General features: G+C 47.4%; 2 protein-coding genes across 2 annotated transcripts in view; both read left to right on the top strand.

Moving 5' to 3' along the window:
* The first annotated feature begins 458 nt into the window (after positions 1 to 458).
* Positions 459 to 7,372, top strand: LOC124010671 (E3 ubiquitin-protein ligase TRIM39-like). Its single transcript, XM_046323334.1, has 7 exons — positions 459 to 1,049; positions 1,752 to 1,847; positions 2,798 to 3,031; positions 3,318 to 3,340; positions 4,366 to 4,439; positions 4,708 to 6,574; positions 6,978 to 7,372. The coding sequence occupies exons 1-6, from the start codon at positions 537 to 539 to the stop codon at positions 5,271 to 5,273; spliced, it is 1,506 nt and encodes a 501-aa protein (XP_046179290.1). The 5' UTR covers positions 459 to 536; the 3' UTR covers positions 5,274 to 6,574; positions 6,978 to 7,372.
* A 10,956-nt stretch (positions 7,373 to 18,328) lies between these two features.
* The window catches only part of cabp2b (calcium binding protein 2b), a 20,555-nt gene continuing 12,470 nt past the window's right edge, over positions 18,329 to 26,413 (top strand). The window contains exons 1-2 of the mRNA XM_046322816.1: positions 18,329 to 18,429; positions 20,747 to 21,052. Of these exons, the coding sequence (XP_046178772.1) occupies positions 18,343 to 18,429; positions 20,747 to 21,052 (393 nt within the window). The 5' untranslated portion in view covers positions 18,329 to 18,342. The remainder of the gene's footprint in view (positions 18,430 to 20,746; positions 21,053 to 26,413) is intronic.

Raw genomic sequence — 26,413 nt, 5'->3', positions numbered from 1 at the left:
CCTGGTCCGACGAATCCCAGTTCGTGTTGCGTCATGCTGGAGGCAGTCCATGGCCACATCCTGCCCGGTGTCAACGGTACAGGCTGGTGGCAGTGGTGTCATGGTGTGGGGAATGCCACAGCGTCTATGAGCATTGTTGTTGACCAGGTGCATCCCTTCGTGGCTACAGGGGGGGTGTACCTCATAAACTGAGTATAAATGTATTTATATTCCGGACTCTGACATTGATCATTCTGATATATTTTCCTTTATTTTGGATTGTGTGTGTGTTGTTATTGTATTGATAGATGTTTCTGCATTTTTGGATCTCGAAACAAGCATTTCGCTGCACGCGCAAAACTGTGTACACGACCAATAAACGTTGATTTGATTTGCACTTCTTCACCCTCTTCCGTGAAAACAGGGGAGTCTACTGTCTCAGACAGACCGCGCCCTTGTCGCCCTCTCACATACGGAAGAGTGAACTTCTCCCGTGCTGCAGTCAGCTACTTTCTGAGCGCAACCCCTCTATCCTTTCAGTATGCAGACGGCTCGGAATGGCTACTGACGCCAGCACGCTTGAGGAGCTACATAGCGAGCTCACCTGTCCAGTGTGCCTCGAGCTCTTCCGTGAGCCGGTGATCCTCGAGTGCGGACACCACTTCTGTCGCGTGTGCATTACGCAGTGCTGGGAGGCCAAGTACGATGAACACCCGACCTGCCCGAAGTGCCGAAAGACATGCGCTCCGAAGCTGCGCCCCAACTCGCTTCTGTGTAACGTCGTGGACAGCGTGAGGAGAGCTCGAGCCATGGATGGGAAACCCGGAGACCAGGAGAGCTCACAGGAGGATCCTGAAGAACGGCAACGGGAGGGCAATATGCCCAGCTCCGGGTTCAGTTTCACCGATTTCTCTCCTCGCCTCGAGTCAGACCGGTGCGAGGAGCACGAGGAGAAGTTGAAGCTATTCTGTGAGGATGATCAGCTCGCGATCTGCCTGGTGTGCGGGATGTCCCGAGACCACAAGACGCACAATGTCATCCCCATCAACGAGGCGTTCGAGAACTACAAGGTAACACTTATATAACTCTTTTACTATTTTACTATTTATGTATCTACCTGTGTAGGTGTTTGGAATACATATGAGTTAGCCGGGTTCGTACATCATGACACAGGGACCTGACGCATTGGAATGAATCAATTGTGGCAGAATCTGTCCACAAATCTCAAACTGAGCCAAGTTCACAAAGTTACTATTCAGTCATATATTTTAAGTCTTGTAAGATAAATGTGGACCCAAGATAATTGAGTCTTTAACATGCTGGAGCGCGAGACATAAGCAGACACAAGTCAGTGTTGATGTAGCCTATACTTGGAGCTCGAGAGGAATTCGGCGTGCTGGTGTCAAGGCTTAGTTCCCAGACATATTTAACCTTTTATATTTGCTGTGGATATTTGGTGACATACCTCAGTCACCACACTGTTTTCACAAATCTTATCCATCTACATTGCAACTTTTTTTTTTTTGGGGGGGTCATTTGGGTAACTTGTTGAAATGAAGCCAGTTAGTTGGAAAGGCCCTCTGGTCATATGAGTCACATTGAGCTTGTTGCCAGACTACAAACGATCCAAAACAGTACATCTTAAATTGACAAGGGAGTTAGGCCTAATTCAATGAATCTCAGTATAATGGAAAACACTGTTTACCAGTTCAACTCGCATAACTTCAAGCTGTGTGTGTGTGTGACCTGTTTTTCTTCTTTCTCTTCTGCAGGACAAGCTGTCCAAAGTCCTGGAGAGAGTAATGATCCAGACTGAACAGGCTTCTCTCTGTCAGGTCCAGACCAACAACAAGATCATGCTCATCAAGGTATACTGACTGACTGACTGACTGACTGACTGACTGACTGACTGACTGTGTGTGTGTGTGTGTGTGTGTGTGTGTGTGTGTGTGTGTGTGTGTGTGTGTGTGTGTGTGTGTGTGTGTGTGTGGTAGATACCGAATGTGTACGATGTCGGTGGAGGCCTGCGTTGAAGATGAGCACAGCACAGACATCGGGACCCCATTAAGGAGGCATGCCCTGTGTGTCTGTCTGTCACACACTGAAACACTTTCTCTCCTCCAATCACTTGTTCCTTCACTTCCCTCTGTCTCTCTGTGGGGAACAGGAAGTGGGTATGAGCAAGGATGTGTGTCAACGATCTAGCTACCACGTGACCGATGTGGCAAATGTTTGTGTGTGTTACTGTGTGTCTGTGTGTGTGTGTGTGTGTGTGTGTGTGTGTGTGTGTGTGTGTGTGTGTGTGTGTGTGTGTGTGTGTGTGTGTGTGTGTGTGTGTGTGTGTGTGTGTGTGTGTGTGTGTGTGTGTGTGTGTGTGCGTGTGTGTGTCTCTATGCAGCGGAGGTGGTTAGGTGTTCATGTGACGAGTGACCGTTTCTGAGAACTGAGATTCGAATCATGAGATTTGAATCAAGTGATTTGAATCACGGGATTTGAATCAATATGTGTTTATCTCCTGCCTCCGTTATCACTGAATGTGCTGTTGCCGTGTGTCTGTCTCATTGTGTTTCGTGATGTCTTTGTTTGTTTGCATTGTTTTATATCACTGCTGTCGCCACCTCTTGACAGCCTGTCACTGTAAGTAAGAATTTCCTCTTCATTGACTTAGTTGTATCCTTTGAAGTTGAAATAAAATGAAACAAGCTCGTGTTAACTCCCAGAGCTAACCTCCTGACTGAAGCTCAGTGGTCCAACACAGTCTCCAAAGATGGATTCCAACCCAGTCTGTAACGATTTTCTCTGTCCTTCCCTACGGCAGGAGCGAGCTGAGGACATAGAGGAGCAGGTGAGTGCAGAGTTTGGACGTCTGAGGGAGTTCCTTCTCCAGGAGGAGGAGAGAGTGAAGGAGAGTCTGCGGCGGGAGAAGGAAAATAGGCTCCACCAATTGGAGGAGGTCCTCAAACACACCACAGAGCAAATCGGCCAGTTAGAGCAAACTGCCGACCAGCTCCGCGTCAAACTCCGAGAGAATGAGAACCCGGCACAACTCCAGGTGAGATGAGAGAGGAGAGGAGGGAGGAAGGGGAAAGACAAGGAGTGGAGAGAGGGGGAAGGAGAAAGGGACTGTAATGGATATAGGAACAAAGAGAGAAAATAGATTGTAGAGGAGGAAGGGAGAGGGGTTAAGGGTGGGGGGAGGGGGGGTAAAGAAATAGAGGGAGAGTGAAAACGAAAACAGAAAGGGTTCAAGTCAAATCCAGAATATAGTCGAGGGTTTTTGAGGAGAAGAGTGTGTGGATGTCTCAGCAGGGCCTCATCGCTGTCATTCTTTCTTTCAGGGAATCAAGGATTTTATCGGAGGGTAAGTGAAAGAATCCACGGTTCTTATCTGATGCTACAGTTCATAGATCTGTGTCATATCCACATGACTTCACATGATAAAAAAAACAGTAACCCGATGTTCCTCACACTTTTTCAACATTATTTATTCATACTGTAAGGCAGTGGTCGCCAACCGGACGATCTTCAAGGCATTCCTAGTCGATCACCAAACATTTCTGTAGAAAAGCCAACAATATATGCTTGCGCTCCTTTTTTTTTCCTTTTCGTGTTGCGCTGTTGGCGGTAGTTCCACTTGATTCAGAAGCCCTGCGCACCGGGTAGGCAAAGTCTTCCCATTTTGAACCATTTCATTGGTCTGAAAATACAAACTTGGCCTACCTGCCAGACCGGGAGATCTGTGGCTAAATTGAATACGGCTACTGCGTTGGCCAATCGGATAGCTCGCAGAACTTCCATGACCTACAGAATGTCCATGACCCCGTCCACAGCAAAGTTTGATACTAGCCTACATAAGACTCAAGAACTTTTAAAACCATGACCAGGGAGAGACTGTCAAAAGAATACAGCAAAGAGCTGCTGTTTTTATGAGTGAGTTCATGTCAAATCAATTATTCAGCCCTGTCACTGGTTTTATTCAACGCTATGACAAAACATAAAACAGCCCTTTTCCGCACTTCCACTTGCGCTGCAGCTGCAATGAGTGAGTGAGTGAAGGCCTATTGATAGCCCTGAATTGGTATTATTAGTAGCAGCTCGTCTTGCCTATTTTAACATCGAGGAATATTTCACGTTCTCTGATGTTAGGAACAGCATGGATTTGTGCATGAGGCAGATGCGGAGCGACTCGAGTTTCGCCATCAGGTGGATGACGGTGTTCCCCTGTTCTGGTCAGTCTCACTGGAGGAAAGGAAGGAGAGAGAGAGGCGGACAATCTGCTGCTCTCTCCCTCCCTCCCTCCGCAGAGACTAAGGCCGTGTTCAGAACCACTGGGAACTCTGGGGGGAAAAAACTCTCTCTCTCTCTTCATCCGTCTCTCTCTCTCAGAGCGGAGATTATGTTTGAGCGACCCCCGGAGGTGTGTGTGGATCTGCCGGAGGGGAGTTCCTGGGACCACTGCAGTACCGCACCTGGAGGAGGATGAGCGCTGTCCTTCAGCCAGGTACAACCACAGCAAAATGTAGATAGACCGCACCTGACCACATATAGTCCACACTAGACTCCATTAGACGACAGCGCTCACATATCTGACAACATTCCACCACAGGATCCATCTGATTGCATTCTATCAAACCTGACTGTCACACGACAGTATCCAACCACACCAATATGTTGACCGCGTACAGCCTGTCCTTTCTATCGTATTCCAAATCCTCTGTCTCTTCCCAGGTGTGACAGCGGTGACTCTAAACCCAGACACCGCCTACCCCAGGCTGTGGGTGTCCACGTGCTGCACCCAGGTCAGTGTCGGGGACATCCAGCCCAACCTGCCCAACAACCCTGAGCGCTTCACGCGCTACAACATTGTCCTGGGAAGCCAAGCCCTCGCCTCAGGGCAACACTACTGGGTGGTTGAGGTGGGCACCAAGACGGCCTGGGGGCTGGGGGTGGCGGCCGCCTCGGTCAACAGGAAGGATGAGATTAGCCTGTGTCCCGACGACGGCTTCTGGACCCTGGTGTTAAGAGAGGGGCGGGGAGGGAGCGAGTACGAGGCCTGCACCAACCACGAGGAGAGCCTGTTGCACCCCCCTCGACCCCCCAGGAGGGTAGGGGTGTACCTTGACTACGGGAGGGGTGTGGTGGCGTTTTACGACGCAGGGGATATGAGTCACCTGTTCACCTTCTCCGACGCCACGTTTACAGAGGCAGTGTTCCCCTACTTCAACCCCTGGCCAGTCATCAAAGGGAGAAACCGTGCGCCTCTTATCATTATTAGCCCCGACCCGGAGGTATGAGAGACCCGGTAAGAACGGTCAGAGAACACTGAGAACCAAAGACAAGAAAGTGGAACAATGTAGAGAACCTGTGAGAGAAACTGCAATGTCATCATCCTATTCACTAACACTTGACTGTTGCTCACGGTTTTGTCGTTTATGAACATTTCCCGTAAATATGCTTCCATGGAATATGTGGGTGTTTTGTGTTTAAAGAGAGCACATGCCAGAGGACTCTGAAGGAAGCCACATGGAAAAGCGAATTGAAAAAAGCACCTTAACCATGACATTCTTTCCCTTACAAATGGACATGGCCAAAGACTGAAATGACAATTTCCTACTATATTTATCTAAAGTGTGTATATAGTAAGATAACAGTGTTTTACAGTGTATTTTACATTTGAATAGCGGAGTATATACATGGGCGAATCAGATCACGCCTCCATTCTGCTCCTCCAGGAAGCAGGAAGCACCCCTTGGTAAGGTCTGTTGGTGTGACCAATCAGAATCTATGCTTCTAGATTGTTTTGATCACGCAGACTGGAAAATGTCCCCGGTCGCCTTTGAGAATAGTATCGACGTATACACATCGGTGACTGGCTTCATCAGAATGTGCATTAAGGATGTTGTTCCCACTGTGCCGATTGGAACTTATCCAAACCAAAACAGTGGATAGATGGCAGCAATCGCACAAAACTGAAAGGCGCGAACCGCCGCATTTAACCACGACAAGGTGACTGGGAACATGGACGTGTATTAAGAGACCAGCTGTGGTTGCAATTCACTCGTTCTCCGTGGCCGATGTGCGTAAGACACTTAAGCGTTGCCGGCCCAGGATGCCGGCCCAGACGGCATCCCAAGCCGCGTCCTCAGAGCACTGGCTGGAGTGTTAACGGACATATTACATCTCTCCATATCCCAGTCTCTTGTCTCTACTCTCTTCAAGATGTCCACCCTTGTTCCTGTACCCAAGAAAGCGAAGGTAACTGAACTGATGAAATGACTGTCGCCCCGGAGCACTCACTTCTGTCATTGTGAAATGCTTTGAGAGGCTGGGTAAGGATCATATCACCTTACCCGGCACCCTAGACCCACTACAATTCGCATACAGCCCCAACAGGTCGAAGGACGACGCACTCGCCATTATACTGCATACAGCCCTGGACGAGAGAAATACCTATGTAAGAAGTGTGTTCATCGACTACAGCTCAGGCTTCAACATCATAATGCCCTCCAAACTCATTACTAAGCTCAGGGCCCTGGGTCCCCCCCGTGCAATTGGATCCTGGACTTCCTGACGGGCCGACCCCCAGGTGCTGAAGGTAGGCAACAACACCTCCGTCCCCCATGTTCTCTTACAATATTACTTTTACATTTTTTTAAGACTGTAAAAACGCCGGCACATGCGCTCCAAGTGATTTTAATTCTGGAAATCTCTTCCAAAGTATTCCCACACATAATATGTGACAGTATACAAATGTAAGCAAGATTTGAAATGATTGTGTTTTAGTCCAATTCTGTTTGTGGCTTCTTACGGTCAATTTGCAAATGATTTGTAATTATGTTGTGGCCCCCTGACCATACACTCAAGAAAAGAAATCGTCCCACAGAGCGTTCTACATGGAACCAAAATGGGTTCTCCTATAGGGACAGTTGAAGAACCCCTTTACTACACTTATTTTCTAAGAGTGTAGCAATACAATAACAATATAATATCATCCTCAGGAGGCTGAAGAAATTCAGCTTGGCCCCAAAGACCCTCAAGAACTTCTACAGATGCATAGTACTGTACTACCCGCAACCGCAGGGCTCTCTAGAGGGTGATGCAGACTACCCAGCACATCACCAGGGTTCACACTGCCTGCCCTCCGGGACATCTACAGCACCAAGTGTCACCAAGAAGGCCAAGTAGATCATCGGGGACCTCCGCCACCTGAGCCACAGCCTGTTCACCCCACTGCCATCTGGAAGGTGGGGACCGTACAGGTGGATTAAAGCTGGGACCGAGAGACTGGTAAACAGCTTTAATCTCCAGGCCATCAGACTGTTAAACAGTCACCATTAGCCTTAGTCACTGTTCTTGCCAGCTACCACCCGGTACTCCACCCTGCACCTTAGAGACTGCTGCCCTATGTACATAGAGTCATTCAACACTGGTCCCTTTAATAATGTTTACATACTGTTTTACCCACTTTATATGTATATACTGTATTCTAGTCATGGCTCATCCTATATAACTACTTCTGTACACACCTTTTCTATTCATATCCTGTCCACACAGTCTATACACACCATTATATACAGTATAATGGTGTGTATAGACACACCAGGCCCACCCATGGCTGCTCCCCTGTCCAGTCATGTGAAATCCATAGATTAGGACCTAATGAATGTATTTTAATTGACTGACTTCCTTATATGAACTGTAACTCAGCAACATTTTTGAAATTGTTGCATGTTGCATTTATATTTTTGTTCAGCATACATGTAAAGTGGGTTCAACAGTTTGTAAATATTATTAAAGTGACCAATGTTCAATGACTCTTTGTACATAGAGCAGCTGTCTTTAAGGTGCAGGGTAGAATACCGGATGGTAGCCAGATAATAACAGTGTCTCAGGTTCATGACAGGGCCCTGGGCCGGAGGCTGGCTAGTGATGACTGACGACGCTGGCTAGGAGCGAGTAACAGGGTGACTGTGTCTGTCGGCGTCATCTTGTGTCATCTATAATAAAAATGTGTTGCATTACCTCCACAGTGTAGTGGTTCTACAGATCGATCGCACAAATTGCTGTTTGTGAACATGCAGATATTGAACTGTCTGGCTGCTGTTGGAACTTGACTCTGGTGCATTAAGACTGTTGTTCTCCTTCAGTCCACTGGAGGGCGTTCAAACGATGTCCACCCTACACTTCATTCTCACGCTGGTGACCACAAAGGAGAATTTGAGCTTTAAAAGATTAAGAGCTGCACTTAAGAAATCATTGGTTAAAATCCATAATCCCTGATCAATTATTTTTTTGTAGAACTAACAGGTCAGATAGGGGTTCAGACGAGAGCAGAGGGTCAAGGTGGGGCTGAGTTACTGAGAGAGCACCACCTGATCATGTGTGTCTCTGTGTGTGCTGTGTGTGTGAGCAGGAACAAGTGAGTGTGGTGTGTATTAGCGGGAAGTGTGTGTTATGTGTTAGGATTATAACCCAGACATGGTTTCAGCCTTCCATCTCTGACACTTTAAGCTTGATACGCGAGGAGCTACCAGCCTATACCACAGTACGATATAAAAAAAGATACGCGAGGAGCTACCAGCCTATACCACAGTACGATATGAAAAAAGATACGCGAGGAGCTACCAGCCTATACCACAGTACGATATGAAAAAAGATACGCGAGGAGCTACCAGCCTATACCAACAGTACGATATGAAAAAAGATACGCGAGGAGCTACCAGCCTATACCAACAGTACGATATGAAAAAAGATACGCGAGGAGCTACCAGCCTATACCACAGTACGATATGAAAAAAGATACGCGAGGAGCTACCAGCCTATACCACAGTACGATATGAAAAAAGATACGCGAGGAGCTACCAGCCTATACCACAGTACATGAAAAAAGATACGCGAGGAGCTACCAGCCTATACCAACAGTACGATATGAAAAAAGATACGCGAGGAGCTACCAGCCTATACCACAGTACGATATGAAAAAAGATACGCGAGGAGCTACCAGCCTATACCACAGTACGATATGAAAAAGATACGCGAGGAGCTACCAGCCTATACCAACAGTACGATATGAAAAAAGATACGCGAGGAGCTACCAGCCTATACCAACAGTACGATATGAAAAAAGATACGCGAGGAGCTACCAGCCTATACCACAGTACGATATGAAAAAAGATACGCGAGGACCTACCAGCCTATACCAACAGTATGATATGAAAAAAGATACGCGAGGAGCTACCAGCCTATACCAACAGTACGATATGAAAAAAGATACGCGAGGAGCTACCAGCCTATACCAACAGTACGATATGAAAAAAGATACGCGAGGAGCTACCAGCCTATACCACAGTACGATATGAAAAAAGATACGCGAGGAGCTACCAGCCTATACCACAGTACGATATGAAAAAAGATATGCGAGGAGCTACCAGCCTATACCACAGTACGATATGAAAAAAGATACGCGAGGAGCTACCAGCCTATACCACAGTACGATATGAAAAAAGATACGCGAGGAGCTACCAGCCTATACCACAGTACGATATGAAAAAAGATACGCGAGGAGCTACCAGCCTATACCACAGTACGATATGAAAAAAGATACGCGAGGAGCTACCCGCCTATACCACAGTACGATATGAAAAAAGATACGCGAGGAGCTACCAGCCTATACCACAGTACGATATGAAAAAAGATACGCGAGGAGCTACCAGCCTATACCACAGTACGATATGAAAAAAGATACGCGAGGAGCTACCAGCCTATACCAACAGTACGATATGAAAAAAGATACGCGAGGAGCTACCAGCCTATACCAACAGTACGATATGAAAAAAGATACGCGAGGAGCTACCAGCCTATACCACAGTACGATATGAAAAAAGATACGCGAGGAGCTACCAGCCTATACCAACAGTACGATATGAAAAAAAATACGCGAGGAGCTACCAGCCTATACCAACAGTACGATATGAAAAAAGATACGCGAGGAGCTACCAGCCTATACCACAGTACGATATGAAAAAAGATACGCGAGGAGCTACCAGCCTATACCAACAGTACGATATGAAAAAAGATACGCGAGGAGCTACCAGCCTATACCAACAGTACGATATGAAAAAAGATACGCGAGGAGCTACCAGCCTATACCAACAGTACGATATGAAAAAAGATACGCGAGGAGCTACCAGCCTATACCACAGTACGATATGAAAAAAGATACGCGAGGAGCTACCAGCCTATACCACAGTACGATATGAAAAAAGATACGCGAGGAGCTACCAGCCTATACCACAGTACGATATGAAAAAAGATACGCGAGGAGCTACCAGCCTATACCACAGTATGATATGAAAAAAGATACGCGAGGAGCTACCAGCCTATACCACAGTACGATATGAAAAAAGATACGCGAGGAGCTACCAGCCTATACCACAGTACGATATGAAAAAAGATACGCGAGGAGCTACCAGCCTATACCACAGTACGATATGAAAAAAGATACGCGAGGAGCTACCAGCCTATACCACAGTACGATATGAAAAAAGATACGCGAGGAGCTACCAGCCTATACCACAGTACGATATGAAAAAAGAAGAAATCTGTTAAATACTTTCAATATTTGGTGCTGGATCTGTATACGCTTGTGTATTACATCATTTACACATGTGGTATTACAAGTCTATTACTATTTTAAAAACATTGCTGCACAAGGGGCGATGTGCGCAAGTTGGTGGCAGAACAAGCTGGAGTTCTTATGGATTATAATTCGATTTTATGGCTCGTTTGAATGTCATGCTTAATGTGTGTGTCATTGTAAATCAACTGCATTATACTTTAAAAAACACTTAAACTTCAACCAGCAAAATGGCTCTTTGGCAAGCTTTTGCTACGGCCGATATCAATTAGCGTTAGCATTCTAGCTTTTGCTACAGCCGATATCAATTAGCGTTAGCATTCTAGCTTTTGCTACAGCCGATATCAATTAGCGTTAGCATTCTAGCTTTTGCTACAGCCGATATCAGTTAGCGTTAGCATTCTAGCTTTTGCTACAGCCGATATCAATTAGCGTTAGCATTCTAGCTTTTGCTACAGCCTATATCAATTAGCGTTAGCATTCTAGCTTTTGCTACAGCCGATATCAATTAGCGTTAGCATTCTAGCTTTTGCTACAGCCGATATCAATTAGTGTTAGCATTCTAGCTTTTGCTACAGCCTATATCAATTAGCGTTAGTATTCTAGCTAACAACTGTTGCATCCACAATAGTTATTTTGCAAAAATCAAAACATCAATGTAAGCATATGAGAACCCTAAAAAGTTATTTTATTTAGAAGTAATAAAAACATCAATCTAGAGACTATGTTGAATGGGCGCAGATGGCGATGACTTTCTTTCTGCCGCAAAGAGTCGCACACATAAACTCAGCAAAAAAAATAAATGTCCTCTCACTGTCAACTGTGTTCATTTTCAGCAAACTTAACATGTGTAAATATTTGTATGAACATAACAAGATTCAACAACTGAGACATAAACTGAACAAGTTCCACAGACATGTGACTAACTGAAATTGAATAATATGTCCCTGAACAAAGGGGGTTCAAAATCCAAAGTAACAGTCAGTATCTGGTGGCCACCAGCTGCATTAAGTACTGCAGTGCATTTCCTCCTCATGGACTGCACCAGATTTGCCAGTTCTTGCTGTGAGAGTTATCCCCTTTCTAACACCAAGACACCTGCAAGTTCCCGGACATTTCTGGGGGGAATGGCCCTAGCCCTCACCCTCCGATCCAACAGGTCCCAGACGTGCTCAATGGGATTGAGATCTGGGCTCTTCGCTGGCCATGGCAGAACACTGACATTCCTGTCTTGCAGGATATAACACACAGAACAAGCAGTATGGCTGGTGGCATTGTCATGCTGGAGGGTCATGTCAGGATGAGCCTGTAGGAAGGGTACCACATGAGGGAGGAGGATGTCTTCCCTGTAACGCACAGTGTTGAGATTGCCTGCAATGACAACAAGCTCAGTCCAATGATCCTGTGACACACCGTCCCAGACCGTGACGGACCCTCCACCTCCAAATTGATCCCGCTCCAGAGTACAGGCCTCGGTGTAAATCTCATTCTTCGACGATAAACGCAAATCCGACTATCACCCCTGGTGAGACAAAAACGCGACTTGTCAGTGAAGAGCACTTTTTACCAGTCCTGTCTGGTCCAGTGACGGTGGGTTTGTGCCCATAAGAAACATTATTTCCGGTGATGTCTGGTGAGGACCTGCCTTACAACAGGCCTACAAGCCCTCATTTCAGCCTCTCTCAGCCTATTCCGGACAGTCTGAACACTGATGGACGGATTGTGCGTTCCTGGTGTACCTCGGGCAGTTATTGTTGCCATCCTGTACCTGTCCCGCATGTGTGATGTTTGGATGTACCGATCCTGTGCAGGTGTTGTTACACTTAAGTCTGCCACTGCGAGGACGATCAGCTGTCCGTCCTGTCTCCCTGTAGCACAGTCTTAGGCATCTCACAGTACAGACATTGCAATTTATTGCCCTGGTCACATCTGCAGTCCTCATGCCTCCTTGCAGCATGCCTAAGGCACGTTCACATAGATGAGCAGGGACCCTGGGCATCTTTCTTTTGGTGTTTTTCAGAGTCCGTAGAAAGGCCTCTAAGTTTTCATAACTGTGACCTTAATTACCTACCGTCTGTATGCAGTTAGTGTCTTAACGACCGTTCCACATGTGCATCTTCATGAATTGTTTATGGTTCATTGAACAAGCACGGGAAACAGTGTTTAAACACTTTACAACGAAGATCTGTGAAGTTATTTAGATTTTTACGAATGATCTTTGAGAGACAGGGTCTTGAAAAAGGGACTTTTTTTGTTGAGTTTACGTGCGTGACGTCAGTGTGTTGTGTACTGGAAAAGGGACTATTGTATCCTCAGAAGGGGCGCTAAAACTATTTGTATTGACTTAAGTCCATGTTAAGTTTACTTATTTGAAGTCTGAATCGGGCCCATCGTGAGTTCCTTGTCTATCCCTTCTTTAATTAACAAACAAATGAATTATTAAGGTTCATCTAGTTCCTCTGTCTATAGTATCTGTAATGAGATATCACTCCGAGGCTAATCTACATGCAGTAACACGAGCCTTCCGTTTTGCATGACTGTTTATCCATCCCTCACCTCCCTCTCTCCTTTCTTCCCTCCCTCTCTCCTTTCTTCCCTCCCTCTCTCCTTTCTTCCCTCCCTCTCTCCTTTCTTCCCTCCCTCTCTCCTTTCTTCCCTCTATCTCTTTTCTTCCCTCCATCTCTCCTTTCTTCCCTCCCTCTCTCCTTTCTTCCCTCCCTCTCTCCTTTCTTCCCTCCCTCTCTCCTTTCTTCCCTCCCCCTTTCTTCCCCTCTTCTTTCCCTCCATCTCTCCTTTCTTCCCTCCATCTCTCCTTTCTTCCCTCCCTCTCTCCTTTCTTCCCTCCATCTCTCCTTTCTTCCCTCCATCTCTCCTTTCTTCCCTCCCTCTCTCCTTTCTTCCCTCCCCTCTCCTTTCTTCCCTCCATCTCTCCTTTCTTCCCTCCTCTTTCTTCCCTCCCTTCTTCTTCCCCTCTCTCCTTTCTTCCCCTCTCCTTTCTTTTCCTTTCTTCCCTCCATCTCTCCTTTCTTCCCCCTCCTCCTTTCTTCCCCCTCTTTCCTTTCTTCCCTCCATCTCTCCTTTCTTTCCCTCTTCCCTTCCCTCCTCTCCTTTCTTCCCTCCCTCTCTCCTTTCTTCCCTCCCTCTCTCCTTTCTTCCCTCCCTCTCTCCTTTCTTCCTTTCTTCCCTCCCTCTCTCCTTTCTTCCCTCCCTCTCTCCTTTCTTCCCTCCCTCTCTCCTTTCTTCCCTCCATCTCTCCTTTCTTCCCTCCCTCTCTCCTTTCTTCCCTCCCTCTCTCCTTTCTTCCCTCCATCTCTCCTTTCTTCCCTCCCTCTCTCCTTTCTTCCCTCCATCTCTCCTTTCTTCCCTCCCTCTCTCCTTTCTTCCCTCCATCTCTCCTTTCTTCCCTCCATCTCCTTTCTTCCCTCCCTCTCTCCTTTCTTCCCTCCATCTCTCCTTTCTTCCCTCCCTCTCTCCTTTCTTCCCTCCATCTCTCCTTTCTTCCCTCCATCTCTCCTTTCTTCCCTCCCTCTCTCCTTTCTTCCCTCCCTCTCTCCTTTCTTCCCTCCCTCTCTCCTTTCTTCCCTCCATCTCTCCTTTCCTCCCTCCATCTCTCGTTCTCTGTAAAATGAGATCTTGTCAGGTAGATCTCTGGGATCAATGAGAGGACTTTGTTTTATGATTGGAAGAATAAACAACCTTGGGTTTCAGAGACATTTCCATTGTTTAATAAATGTCATTCAGAGCCCCCCCCCCTTACCATAATTGATCTATTTTCTCCCCCAGTCTGAGTTTGTGCTCCCCCCATCAATAATGAATGACTGCACGAGGGAGAAAGATAGGCTTAAAGTGATTAATGGAAACCTCATTAGGAACTGGCGAAATGTTTGGCAACATACGCTTAGCCTTCGGCTTGCATACTATCAACTTCTCTTACAGCCGGAAAGGGGTTAATAATGGCTAAGAAAGGAGGGGTGAATGGAGGGGTCAGAGGTCAAGAAAGCAGTAGGGCCAATAAAATAGAATACTTTATAATCTGTTAGGAAATGTTCCATGCGTGATTCAGCATGCAGACACAACTAACATAAAGACATTACATGAGCCAAATACATTTAAACTCAGTTTTTCTCAATTCCTGACATTTAATCCTAGTAAAAATTCGGATCACCACACAATGTTAGGATCAACACTTTATTTTAAAAATATGAAATGTCAGAATAATAGTAGAGAGATTGATTTATTTCAGTTTTTATTTCTTTCATCACATTCCCAGTGGCTCAGAAGTTTACATACACTCAATTAGTATTTGGTAGCATTGCCTTTAAATAGTTTAACTTGGGTCAAATGTTTCGGGTAGCCTTCCACAAGCTTCCCACAATAAGTTGGGTGAATTTTGGCCCATTCCTCCTGACAGAGCTGGTGTAACTGAGTCAGGTTTGTAGGCCTCCTTGCTCGCACACGCTTTTTCAGTGCTGCCCAGAAATGTTGAATAGGATTGTGGTTACGGCTTTGTGATGGCCACTCCAATACCTTGACTTTGTTGTCCTTTTGCCACAACTTTGGAAGTATGCTTGGGGTCATTGTCCATTTGGAATATCCATTTGCGACCAAGCTTTAACTTCCTGACTGATGTCTTGAGATGTTGCTTAAATATATCCACATAATTTTTCTCCTCATGATGCAATCTATTTTGTGAAGTGCACCAGTCCTTCCTGCAGCAAAGCACCCCCACAACATGATGCTGCCACCCCCGTGCTTCACGGATGGGATGGTGTTCTTCGGCTTTCAAGCCTCCCCCTTTTTCCTCCAAACATAACGATGGCCATTATGGCCAAACAGTTCTATTTTTGTTTCATCAGACCAGATGACATTTCTCCAGAAAGTACAATCTTTGTCCCCATGTGCAGTTGCAAACCATAGTCTGGCTTTTTTATGCCGGTTTTGGAGCAGTGGCTTCTTCCTTGCTGAGTGGCCTTTCAGGTTACGTCGGTATAGGACTCGTTTTACTGTGAATACAGATACTTTTGTACCTGTTTCCTCCAGCATCTTCACAAGATCCTTTGCTGTTGTTCTGGGATTGATTTTCACTTTTCGCACCAAAGTACGTTCATCTCCAGAGTGGTATGACGGCTGCGTGGTCCCATGGTGTTTATACTTGCGTATCATTTAACATTTACATTTAAGTCATTTAGCAGACGCTCTTATCCAGAGCGACTTACAAATTGGTGCATTCACCTTATGGCATCCAGTGGAACAGTCACTTTACAATAGTGCATCTAAATCTTAAAGGGGGGGGGTGAGAGGGATTACTTATCCTATCCTAGGTATTATTGCGTACTATTGTTTGTACAGATGAATGTGGTACCTTCAGGCATTTGGAAATTGTTCCCAAGGAGGTCTACAATATTTTGTCTGAGATCTTGGCTGATTTCTTTTGATTTTCCCATGATGTCAAGCAAAGAGGCACTGAGTTTGAAGGTAGGCCTTGAAATACATCCACAGGTACACCTCCAATTGACTCAAATTATGTCAATTAGCCTATCAGAAACTTCTAAAGCCATGACACAATTTTCTGTAATTTTCCAAGCTGTTTAAAGGCACAGTCAACTTGGTGTATGTAAACTTCTGACCCACTGGAATTGTGATACAGTGAATTATAAGTGAAATAATATGTCTGTAAACAATTGTTGGAAGAATGACTTGTGTCATGCACAAAGTAGATGTCCTAACCAACTTGCCAAAACTGTAGTTTGTTAACAAGAAATTTGTGGAGTGGTTGAAAAACACGTTTTAATGACTCCAACCTAAGTGTATGTAAACTTCTAACTTCAACTGTGCCTACACTTAGATGTAGGAAGTCGAACAAGCCGTATAAGGCTAGGTTGTATTTTATAGTCCTTGTTTAGTGAACTGAAACTGATTGATAGAGTGATACTCACCATTTATCCATGAACTACTTCATTTGTGCGCCTTCACAATCGATCTACGAGGCCTAAGCCAATGGAAGCTGGTGGGAGGAGCTAAAGGAGGACGTGCTCGTTGTAATGGTTGGAATAGAATACACGGAATGGTATCAAACACTTCAAACATATGGAAACCACATGTTTGACTCCGATCCGTTCCTTCAAATTTCAGCCTTTACAATGAGCCCGTCCTCCTGTAGCTCCTCCCACCAGCCCCCCACTGGAATTGGAGTGGGAAGAAGAGTTGGAGAGGAAGAGCAGAGAGGTAGTGTTATTTATAGATGCTTTTAGCGGAATTACGTATCTGTGGAGCCGTCAGACATGTCCGTGTAAGGACGAGCTTATAGTTACACTGCAGTGTCTAAAAATTAAACGGAGGCAAGCTGTGTGTGTGTGTGCGTGCTGAAACACTATACCCTCAGTAGGCAAGCTGTGTGTGTGTGTGCGTGCTGAAACACTATACCCTCAGTAGGCAAGCTGTGTGTGTGTGTGCGTGCTGAAACACTATACCCTCAGTAGGCAAGCTGTGTGTGTGTGTGCGTGCTGAAACACTATACCCTCAGTAGGCAAGCTGTGTGTGTGTGTGTGCGTGCTGAAACACTATACCCTCAGTAGCCAGGATGTGTGTGTGTGTGTGTGTGTTTAGTCATGCCTACATGATGCATTTATTCATGCATGTTCCTTTTTGACGGGGATGCCACGTCATGTTTTTATCTCCTATGCAGCAAATCATTCTTTGAATCTGTACGCAGCCCCCCCCCCCTCCTCCTCCTCCTCCTCTTCCCTTAGCAAATGAAAGGCTGACCTGAACACCTCACCCAGAATCCAATTTGCGTTCCAACAAAGGCCTGGAATATGACGGGACAGAGGATTGGGGACAGATTGAGCGACAGAGAAAAAAGGGGGAGAGAGTAAACGCAGAGGATTATTGTCAGGGCGAGACACAGAGGGTCACAATAGAGAGGGATGGAGGCAAGAAAAAGGACAGAGCGAGGATGGAGGAAGTGAGTAGGTTAAACACATGTCAACCCGGGGTAGACAACATATCACTGCACAAAACAGGAAACAGACAGGCAACATGATAGAGATACTGGAAAAAGGGGGAGAGAGAGAGAGAGTGTGTGTGTGTGAGAGGGAGAGAGAGAGAGGTGAAAATAGGGACAGGTTGGGGGAGCGATGGAGAAACTGGTAGGCAGAGAGAGAGAGAGATACTGTGACACCTGAGGGACTCAGAGACAGCGAGAAGGGCAGAGGTGCAGGAACTCAATCCCTGAGCTACAGGACACCTGACGATAAAACCCACTCACCTGGACACAGGACAAGAGATGGAGAGAGCCACGCGCTAACATCCACTGAACAGGGGGATAGATGGAGACCGGGGGAAAAGGGGATGAGAATAGGGGAGGGAAACCGAGGAAGTAAAAAAGGTGGACGATTTTATTTCGAAATATTTAGCCATTTATTTCTGATTTTAAACTTTGGAGGGAGGTCTATAGCATTGGATGGATAAGAAAGCAAGTCAAGGCAGGAATTAGAACTAGTAAATATAGAACTAATCAAGTCGGTTTGAGGTATTAAAATAAATCCACCAGGAAAACTAGAGAGGAGTGGGATAGATAGATAGATAGATAGATAGATAGATAGATAGATAGATAGATAGATAGATAGATAGATAGATAGATAGATAGATAGATAGATAGATAGATAGATAGATAGATAGATAGAGGGAGGGAGGGAGGGAGGGAGGCGTAAGCAAACGACACAGAGATGTTCATGATCATTCAGAAGGAATCTTCCGCCGGAGGAGGCGTTACAGAAGCGATGAGCACGCCGCAGGAGAAAACAGCAAAACAGGTGTGTGTGTATGTGTTTGTTTTCGTGTGAATGCTTAATTTACAGTTAATTACACAATGTTTTTAGAATGTTTTCAGAATGTTTAGAATGTTTAGAATATTTTTAGAATGTTCTCTCTACCTCTAATAAACAAACTTAGATGCTTTAGTGTCTTTTTGTTTTGCTGATTATATTATGTGTGTGTGTGTGTGTGTGTGTGTGTGTGTGTGTGTGTGTGTGTGTGTGTGTGTGTGTGTGTGTGTGTGTGTGTGTGTGTGTGTGTGTGTGTGTGAGGGGCTCACTTCTGTGTATTAGGGGGAGTTGAGGGTAAGAAGATGGAAGGACTGATATACACTGCTCAAAAAAATTAAAGGAACACTAAAATAACACATCCTAGATCTGAATTAATGAAATATTCTGATTAAATACTTTTTTCTTTACATAGTTGAATGTGCTGACAACAAAATCACACAAAAATTATCAATGGAAATCAAATGTATCAACCCATGGAGGTCTGGATTTGGAGTCACACTCAAAATTAAAGTGGAAAAACACACTACAGGCTGATCCAACTTTGATGTAATGTCCTTAAAACAAGTCAAAATGAGGCTCAGTAGTGTGTGTGGTCTCCACGTGCCTGTATAACCTCCCTACAACGCCTGGGCATGCTCCTGATGAGGTGGTGGATGGTCTCTTGAGGGATCTCCTCCCAGACCTGGACTAAAGCATCTGCCAACTCCTGGACAGTCTGTTGTGCAACGTGGTGTTGGTGGATGGAGCGAGACATGATGTCCCAGATGTGCTCAATTGGATTCAGGTCTGGGGAACGGGCGGGCCAGTCCATAGCATCAATGCCTTCCTCTTGCAGGAACTGCTGACACACTCCAGCCACATGAGGTCTAGCATTGTCTTGCATTAGGAGGAACCCAGGGCCAACCGCACCAGCATATGGTCTCACAAGGGGTCTGAGGATCTCATCTCGGTACCTAATGGCAGTCGGCTACCTCTGGCGAGCACATGGAGGGCTGTGCGGCCCCCCAAAGAAATGCCACCCCACACCATGACTGACCCCCCGCCAAACCGGTCATGCTGGGGGATGTTGCAGGCAGCAGAACGTTCTCCACAGCGTCTCCAGACTGTCACGTCTGTCACATGTGCTCAGTGTGAACCTGCTTTCATCTGTGAAGAGCACAGGGCGCCAGTGGCGAATTTGCCAATCTTGGTGTTCTCTGGCAAATGAAAAACGTCCTGCACGGTGTTGGGCTGGAAGCACAACCCCCACCTGTGGACGTCGGGCCCTCATATCACCCTCATGGAGTCTGTTTCTGACCGTTTGAGCAGACACATGCATATTTGTGGCCTGCTGGAGGTCATTTTGCAGGGCTCTGGAAGTGCTCCTCCTGCTCCTCCTTGCACAAAGGTGGAGGTAGCGGTCCTGCTGCTGGGTTGTTGCCCTCCTACGGCCTCCTCCACGTCTCCTGATGTACTGGCCTGTCTCCTGGTAGCGCCTCCATATTCTGGACACTACGCTGACAGACACAGCAAACCTTCTTGCCACAGCTCGCATTGATGTGCCATCCTGGATGAGCTGCACTACCTGAGCCACTTGTGTGTGTTGTAGACTCCGTCTCATGCTACCACTAGAGTGAAAGCACCGGCAGCATTCAAAAGTGACCAAAACATCAGCTAGGAAGCATAGGAACTGAGAAGTGGTCTGTGGTCCCCACCTGCTGAACCACTCCTTTATTGGGGGTGTCTTGCTAATTGCCTATAATTTCCACCTGTTGTCTATTCCATTTGCACAACAGCATGTGAAATGTATTGTCAATCAGTGTTGCTTCCTAAGTGGACAGTTTGATGTCACAGAAGTGTGATTGACTTGGAGTTACATTGTGTTGTTTAAGTGTTCCCTTTATTTTTTTGAGCAGTGTACAATGGGGCGGGGGTAGGGACTTTGTTTCAGATATATGAAACCAGGGAATCGTAAGGGTTTCGTCAGAGGTTATGGGATGAAATCATTTTGGGGAGAATTTAACCCGCATATTTAACCTCAGACACAAATGTATTCATTATTCCATTACTCTTCATTATTCAACGTGAAATAGCATCTTATCAGTTGAATAGTTTCTGTGAAACTTTAGTATGGAATTTGACTCTGCTCCTGACTATCAGTATCAATGTGGCTGGAACGACTCTGCTCCTGACTATCAGTATCAATGTGGCTGGAACGACTCTGCTCCTGACTATGAGTATCAATGTGGCTGGAACGACTCTGCTCCTGACTATCAGTATCAATGTGGCTGGAACGAATCTTTCACCCTGTACTTTCCCCACGCAGGTAAAAGCAGCGATCAGTAAGAAGGTCCAGAAACAGCAGAATAAGCAGAGGAGACGGTCCAGTGAGCAGAGTGGAATCCCTGAGGTCTCAGCGGCTGGAGTCAAGCCCCCCCATGGTAGGTGGTGCAGCCAGAACCCCACCCCCTTCCCCGTGTCAGCGAGGGACAAAGAGAGGGGTACAGGGGACGAAGAGGAGGATCTGGATGTGGAGGACAAGGTGGCAGATATGATGAGGACGGGTGGTCAGAAGCAGCAAGAGAAGGAGCCGATAGACCTGCTGCCTATAATGGACCCAGCTTTCGGACCGGTAAGAACCAGGGTGACCTGCTTTAGCCCGTGAGTGTGTGTGTGTGTGTGTGTGTGTGTGTGTGTGTGTGTGTGTGTGTGTGTGTGTGTGTGTGTGTGTGTGTGTGTGTGTGTGTGTGTGTGTGTGTGTGTGTGTGTGTGTGTGTGTGTGTGTGTGTGTGTGTGTGTGTGTGTGTGTGTGTCCATCCATGCCCATCCACCAAGGCATGATTGAAATCTACCCAGGTCCCAATTGAAATTCTAAGCCCCTCTGCTCCAAATGCAAATGCTGACACTGTCCCAATACTCTACGGTAGCTGCTTATGCTATATCCTATGTCCCATGGTATTTTCTGACCTAAGCCACACAAACTGGACAGTTTATGGTGTGTATTTTGTTTAGCGCTCATGCTAATAGTCAGACTGGACCTTGATTTAATGTTAGCCTTGATGCTAACAGAGTTGTGTTGTTTAGCTATGTGTTCAGGGTTCATGTGGTAGCAGCATGAGCATTTAAGCTCTTTCGTTGCCATCCGCTACATTATGAAAGTGTAATCCGTAACAGATATCATGTTACGCCCCAGGACTTATGAACACCAAACTGTTCTCATCCCCACCCACTGTATCAGCGGCTAGCACACGATAAAAGCATGACACGACTCACTACACAACACGCCCATGGCTTCAGAGTCTTGGGGGAAGGAGAACTGTAGGTTTGCCCTCAGGGGTCCAGTTCTCCCTGCCCTGCCCTGCCCTGCCCTGCCCTGCCCTGCCCTGCCCTGCCCTGACCTGCCCTGCCCTGCCCCCTGCCCTGCCCTGTCTGCCACATCCTGGCCTGCTCTCTACTCGGCACTGGTTCTGACTGCAGACTTCCTGTAGTCTGAAACATCAAAGACAATGACTCACACTTAATAGTAAAGATTCATACCCCATGATAGGTCAACTCATTCTGTTGGAAAGATAAAGAGAGCTAGGAAAGATAAAGAGAGCTAGGAAAGATAAAGAGAGTTAGGAAAGATAAAGAGAGTTAGGAAAGATAAATAGAGCTAGGAAATCAATGGAAATGGAAAATGGTAAAGAGGTCATTGGTAGTAGCAGTGAAGCAATATGGTGAGTGTTTGAGAGAGGGAGAGAAGCCGAAGGGTGGAGGAGAGGAGAGGAGAGGAGAGGAGAGGAGAGGAGAGGAGAGGAGAGGAGAGGAGAGGAGAGGAGAGGAGAGGAGAGGAGAGGAGAGGAGAGGAGAGGAGAGGAGAGGAGAGGAGAGGCTCATGTGGTGCTCAAACGGACAAAATCTATAAATGTCCAGTATACAAACACACAAAGTCTATATTTTCCCTTCAAATACATATACAGTAATACAGTAATATCCATACTCATCCTCTCAAGTTCTCCCTCTTTTTTTATCTTTCACCAGTGGAGGCTGGTGGAGGAGCTATAGGAGGATGGGCTTGTTGAAATGGCTGGAATGGAATAAATTGGATTAAGTCAAACATGTGGTTTCCATTTGATTCCATTCCATTTATCCCATTACAGCCACAATGAGCCCGTCCTCTTATAGCTCCTCCCACCAGACTCCACTGCTTTCTACTGTACATTTTATTTTGTATCTTTCTCCATCTTTCGCTCCCTCTTTGTCTTTCACTCTCTCTCCACCCTCCCTTTCCATCTTTCACTCCCTCTCCGTCTTTCACTCCCTCTCTCTCCATCCTCCCTCTGTCGTTCACTCCCTCTCTCTACATCCTCCCTTTGTCGTTCACTCCCTCTCTCTCCATCCTCCCTCTGTCGTTCACTCCTCTCTCTCCATCCTCCCTCTGTCGTTCACTCCTCTCTCCATCCTCCCTCTGTCGTTCACTCCTCTCTCCATCCTCCCTCTGTCGTTCACTCCTCTCTCCATCCTCCCTCTGTCGTTCACTCCTCTCTCTCCATCCTCCCTCTGTCGTTCACTCCTCTCTCTCCATCCTCCCTCTGTCGTTCACTCCTCTCTCTCCATCCTCCCTCTGTCGTTCACTCCCTCTCTCTCTATCATCCCTCTGTCGTTCACTCCCTCTCTCTCTATCATCCCTCTGTCGTTCACTCCTCTCTCCATCATCCCTCTGTCGTTCACTCCCTCTCTCTCTATCATCCCTCTGTCGTTCACTCCTCTCTCTCCATCCTCCCTCTGTCGTTCACTCCTCTCTCTATCATCCCTCTGTCGTTCACTCCTCTCTCTCCATCCTCCCTCTGTCGTTCACTCCTCTCTCTATCATCCCTCTGTCGTTCACTCCCTCTCTCTCTATCATCCCTCTGTCGTTCACTCCTCTCTCTCCATCCTCCCTCTGTCGTTCACTCCTCTCTCTATCATCCCTCTGTCGTTCACTCCCTCTCCCTCTATCCTCCATCTGTCATTCACTCCTCTCTCTCCATCCTCCCTCTGTCGTTCACTCCCTCTCTCTATATCATCCCTCTTTCGTTCACTCCTCTCTCTCCATCCTCCCTCTGTCGTTCACTCCTCTCTCCATCCTCCCTCTCTCTCCATCTTCCCTCTGTTGTTCACTCCCTCTCTCTCTATCATCCCTCTGTCGTTCACTCCTCTCTCTCCATCCTCCCTCTGTTGTTCACTCCTCTCTCCATCCTCCCTCTGTCGTTCACTCCTCTCTCTCCATCCTCCCTCTGTCGTTCACTCCTCTCTCTCCATCCTCCCTCTGTCGTTCACTCCCTCTCTCTCTATCATCCCTCTGTCGTTCACTCCTCTCTCTCCATCCTCCCTCTGTCGTTCACTCCTCTCTCCATCCTCTCTCTGTCGTTCACTCCTCTCTCCATCCTCCCTCTGTCGTTCACTCCTCTCTCTCCATCCTCCCTCTGTCGTTCACTCCCTCTCTCTCTATCATCCCTCTGTCGTTCACTCCTCTCTCTCTCCATCCTCCCTCTGTCGTTCACTCCCTCTCTCTCTATCATCCCTCTGTCGTTCACTCCTCTCTCTCTCCATCCTCCCTCTGTCGTTCACTCCTCTCTCTCTCCATCCTCCCTCTGTCGTTCACTCCCTCTCTCTCTATCATCCCTCTGTCGTTCACTCCTCTCTCCATCCTCCCTCTGTCGTTCACTCCTCTCTCTATCATCCCTCTGTCGTTCACTCCCTCTCCCTCTATCCTCCATCTGTCGTTCACTCCTCTCTCTCCATCCTCCCTCTGTCGTTCACTCCCCCTCTCTCTATCATCCCTCTGTCGTTCACTCCCTCTCTCTCTATCATCCCTCTGTCGTTCACTCCTCTCTCTCTCCATCCTCCCTCTGTCGTTCACTCCTCTCTCCATCCTCCCTCTGTCGTTCACTCCCTCTCTCTCTATCATCCCTCTGTCGTTCACTCCTCTCTCTCCATCCTCCCTCTGTCGTTCACTCCCTCTCTCTCCATCCTCCCTCTGTCGTTCACTCCCTCTCTCTCTATCATCCCTCTGTCGTTCACTCCCTCTTTCTCTATCATCCCTCTGTCGTTCACTCCTCTCTCTCCATCCTCCCTCTGTCGTTCACTCCTCTCTCCATCATCCCTCTGTCGTTCACTCCTCTCTCTCCATCCTCCCTCTGTCGTTCACTCCTCTCTCTCCATCATCCCTCTGTCATTCACTCCCTCTCTCTCCATCCTCCCTCTGTCGTTCACTCCTCTCTCCATCATCCCTCTGTCGTTCACTCCTCTCTCCATCCTCCCTCTGTCGTTCACTCCCTCTCTCCATCCTCCCTCTGTCGTTCACTCCCTCTCTCTCCATCCTCCCTCTGTCGTTCACTCCTCTCTCCATCATCCCTCTGTCGTTCACTCCTCTCTCCATCCTCCCTCTGTCGTTCACTCCCTCTCTCCATCCTCCCTCTGTCGTTCACTCCTCTCTCTCCATCCTCCCTCTGTCGTTCACTCCCTCTCTCTCTATCATCCCTCTGTCGTTCACTCCTCTCTCCATCCTCCCTCTGTCGTTCACTCCTCTCTCTATCATCCCTCTGTCGTTCACTCCCTCTCCCTCTATCCTCCATCTGTCGTTCACTCCTCTCTCTCCATCCTCCCTCTGTCGTTCACTCCCCCTCTCTCTATCATCCCTCTGTCGTTCACTCCCTCTCTCTCCATCATCCCTCTGTCGTTCACTCCTCTCTCTCTCCATCCTCCCTCTGTCGTTCACTCCTCTCTCCATCCTCCCTCTGTCGTTCACTCCCTCTCTCTCTATCATCCCTCTGTCGTTCACTCCTCTCTCTCCATCCTCCCTCTGTCGTTCACTCCCTCTCTCTCTATCATCCCTCTGTCGTTCACTCCTCTCTCTCCATCCTCCCTCTGTCGTTCACTCCTCTCTCTCCATCCTCCCTCTGTCGTTCACTCCTCTCTCTCCATCATCCCTCTGTCATTCACTCCCTCTCTCTCCATCCTCCCTCTGTCGTTCACTCCTCTCTCCATCATCCCTCTGTCGTTCACTCCTCTCTCCATCCTCCCTCTGTCGTTCACTCCCTCTCTCCATCCTCCCTCTGTCGTTCACTCCCTCTCTCCATCCTCCCTCTGTCGTTCACTCCCTTTCTCTCCATCCTCCCTCTGTCGTTCACTCCTCTCTCCATCATCCCTCTGTCGTTCACTCCTCTCTCCATCATCCCTCTGTCGTTCACTCCTCTCTCCATCATCCCTCTGTCGTTCACTCCCTCTCTCTCCATCCTCCCTCTGTCGTTCACTCCTCTCTCCATCATCCCTCTGTCGTTCACTCCTCTCTCCATCCTCCCTCTGTCGTTCACTCCTCTCTCCATCATCCCTCTGTCGTTCACTCCTCTCTCCATCAACCCTCTGTCGTTCACTCCCTCTCTCTCCATCCTCCCTCTGTCGTTCACTCCTCTCTCCATCATCCCTCTGTCGTTCACTCCTCTCTCCATCATCCCTCTGTCGTTCACTCCCTCTCTCTCCATCCTCCCTCTCTCTCTATCATCCCTCTGTCGTTCACTCCTCTCTCTCCATCCTCCCTCTGCCGTTCACTCCTCTCTCCATCATCCCTCTGTCGTTCACTCCTCTCTCCATCATCCCTCTGTCGTTCACTCCTCTCTCCATCATCCCTCTGTCGTTCACTCCTCTCTCTCCATCCTCCCTCTGTCGTTCACTCCTCTCTCTCCATCCTCCCTCAGTCTTTCACTCCCTCTCCACCCTCCCTCTCAGTCTTTCACTCCCTCTCCACCCTCCCTCTCAGTCTTTCACTCCCTCTCCATCTTCCCTCTGTCTTTCACTCCCTCTCCATCCCCCTCTCAGTCTTTCACTCCCTCTCCATCCTCCCTCTCAGTCTTTCACCCCCTCTCCATCCTCCCTCTCTGTCTTTCACTCCCTCTCCATCCTCCCTCTCTGTCTTTCACTCCCTCTCCATCCTCCCTCTCAGTCTTTCACCCCCTCTCCATCCTCCCTCTGT

The sequence above is a fragment of the Oncorhynchus gorbuscha genome, linkage group LG23 (genome assembly GCF_021184085.1).
Source record: "Oncorhynchus gorbuscha isolate QuinsamMale2020 ecotype Even-year linkage group LG23, OgorEven_v1.0, whole genome shotgun sequence".
Taxonomy (NCBI): domain Eukaryota; kingdom Metazoa; phylum Chordata; class Actinopteri; order Salmoniformes; family Salmonidae; genus Oncorhynchus; species Oncorhynchus gorbuscha.
This window is presented reverse-complemented; position numbering and strand designations above follow the sequence as displayed.

What these genes read in the sequence shown, in the direction of transcription:
- LOC124010671 (XM_046323334.1), top strand. Translation starts at nt 537, where the DNA reads ATGGCTACTGACGCCAGCACGCTTGAGGAGCTACATAGCGAGCTCACC. An exon ending in AGGCGTTCGAGAACTACAAG is followed by an intron (nt 1,050 to 1,751) that starts GTAACACTTATA and finishes TCTCTTCTGCAG; the next exon opens with GACAAGCTGTCCAAAGTCCT. An exon ending in ATCAAGGATTTTATCGGAGG is followed by an intron (nt 3,341 to 4,365) that starts GTAAGTGAAAGA and finishes TCTCTCTCTCAG; the next exon opens with AGCGGAGATTATGTTTGAGC.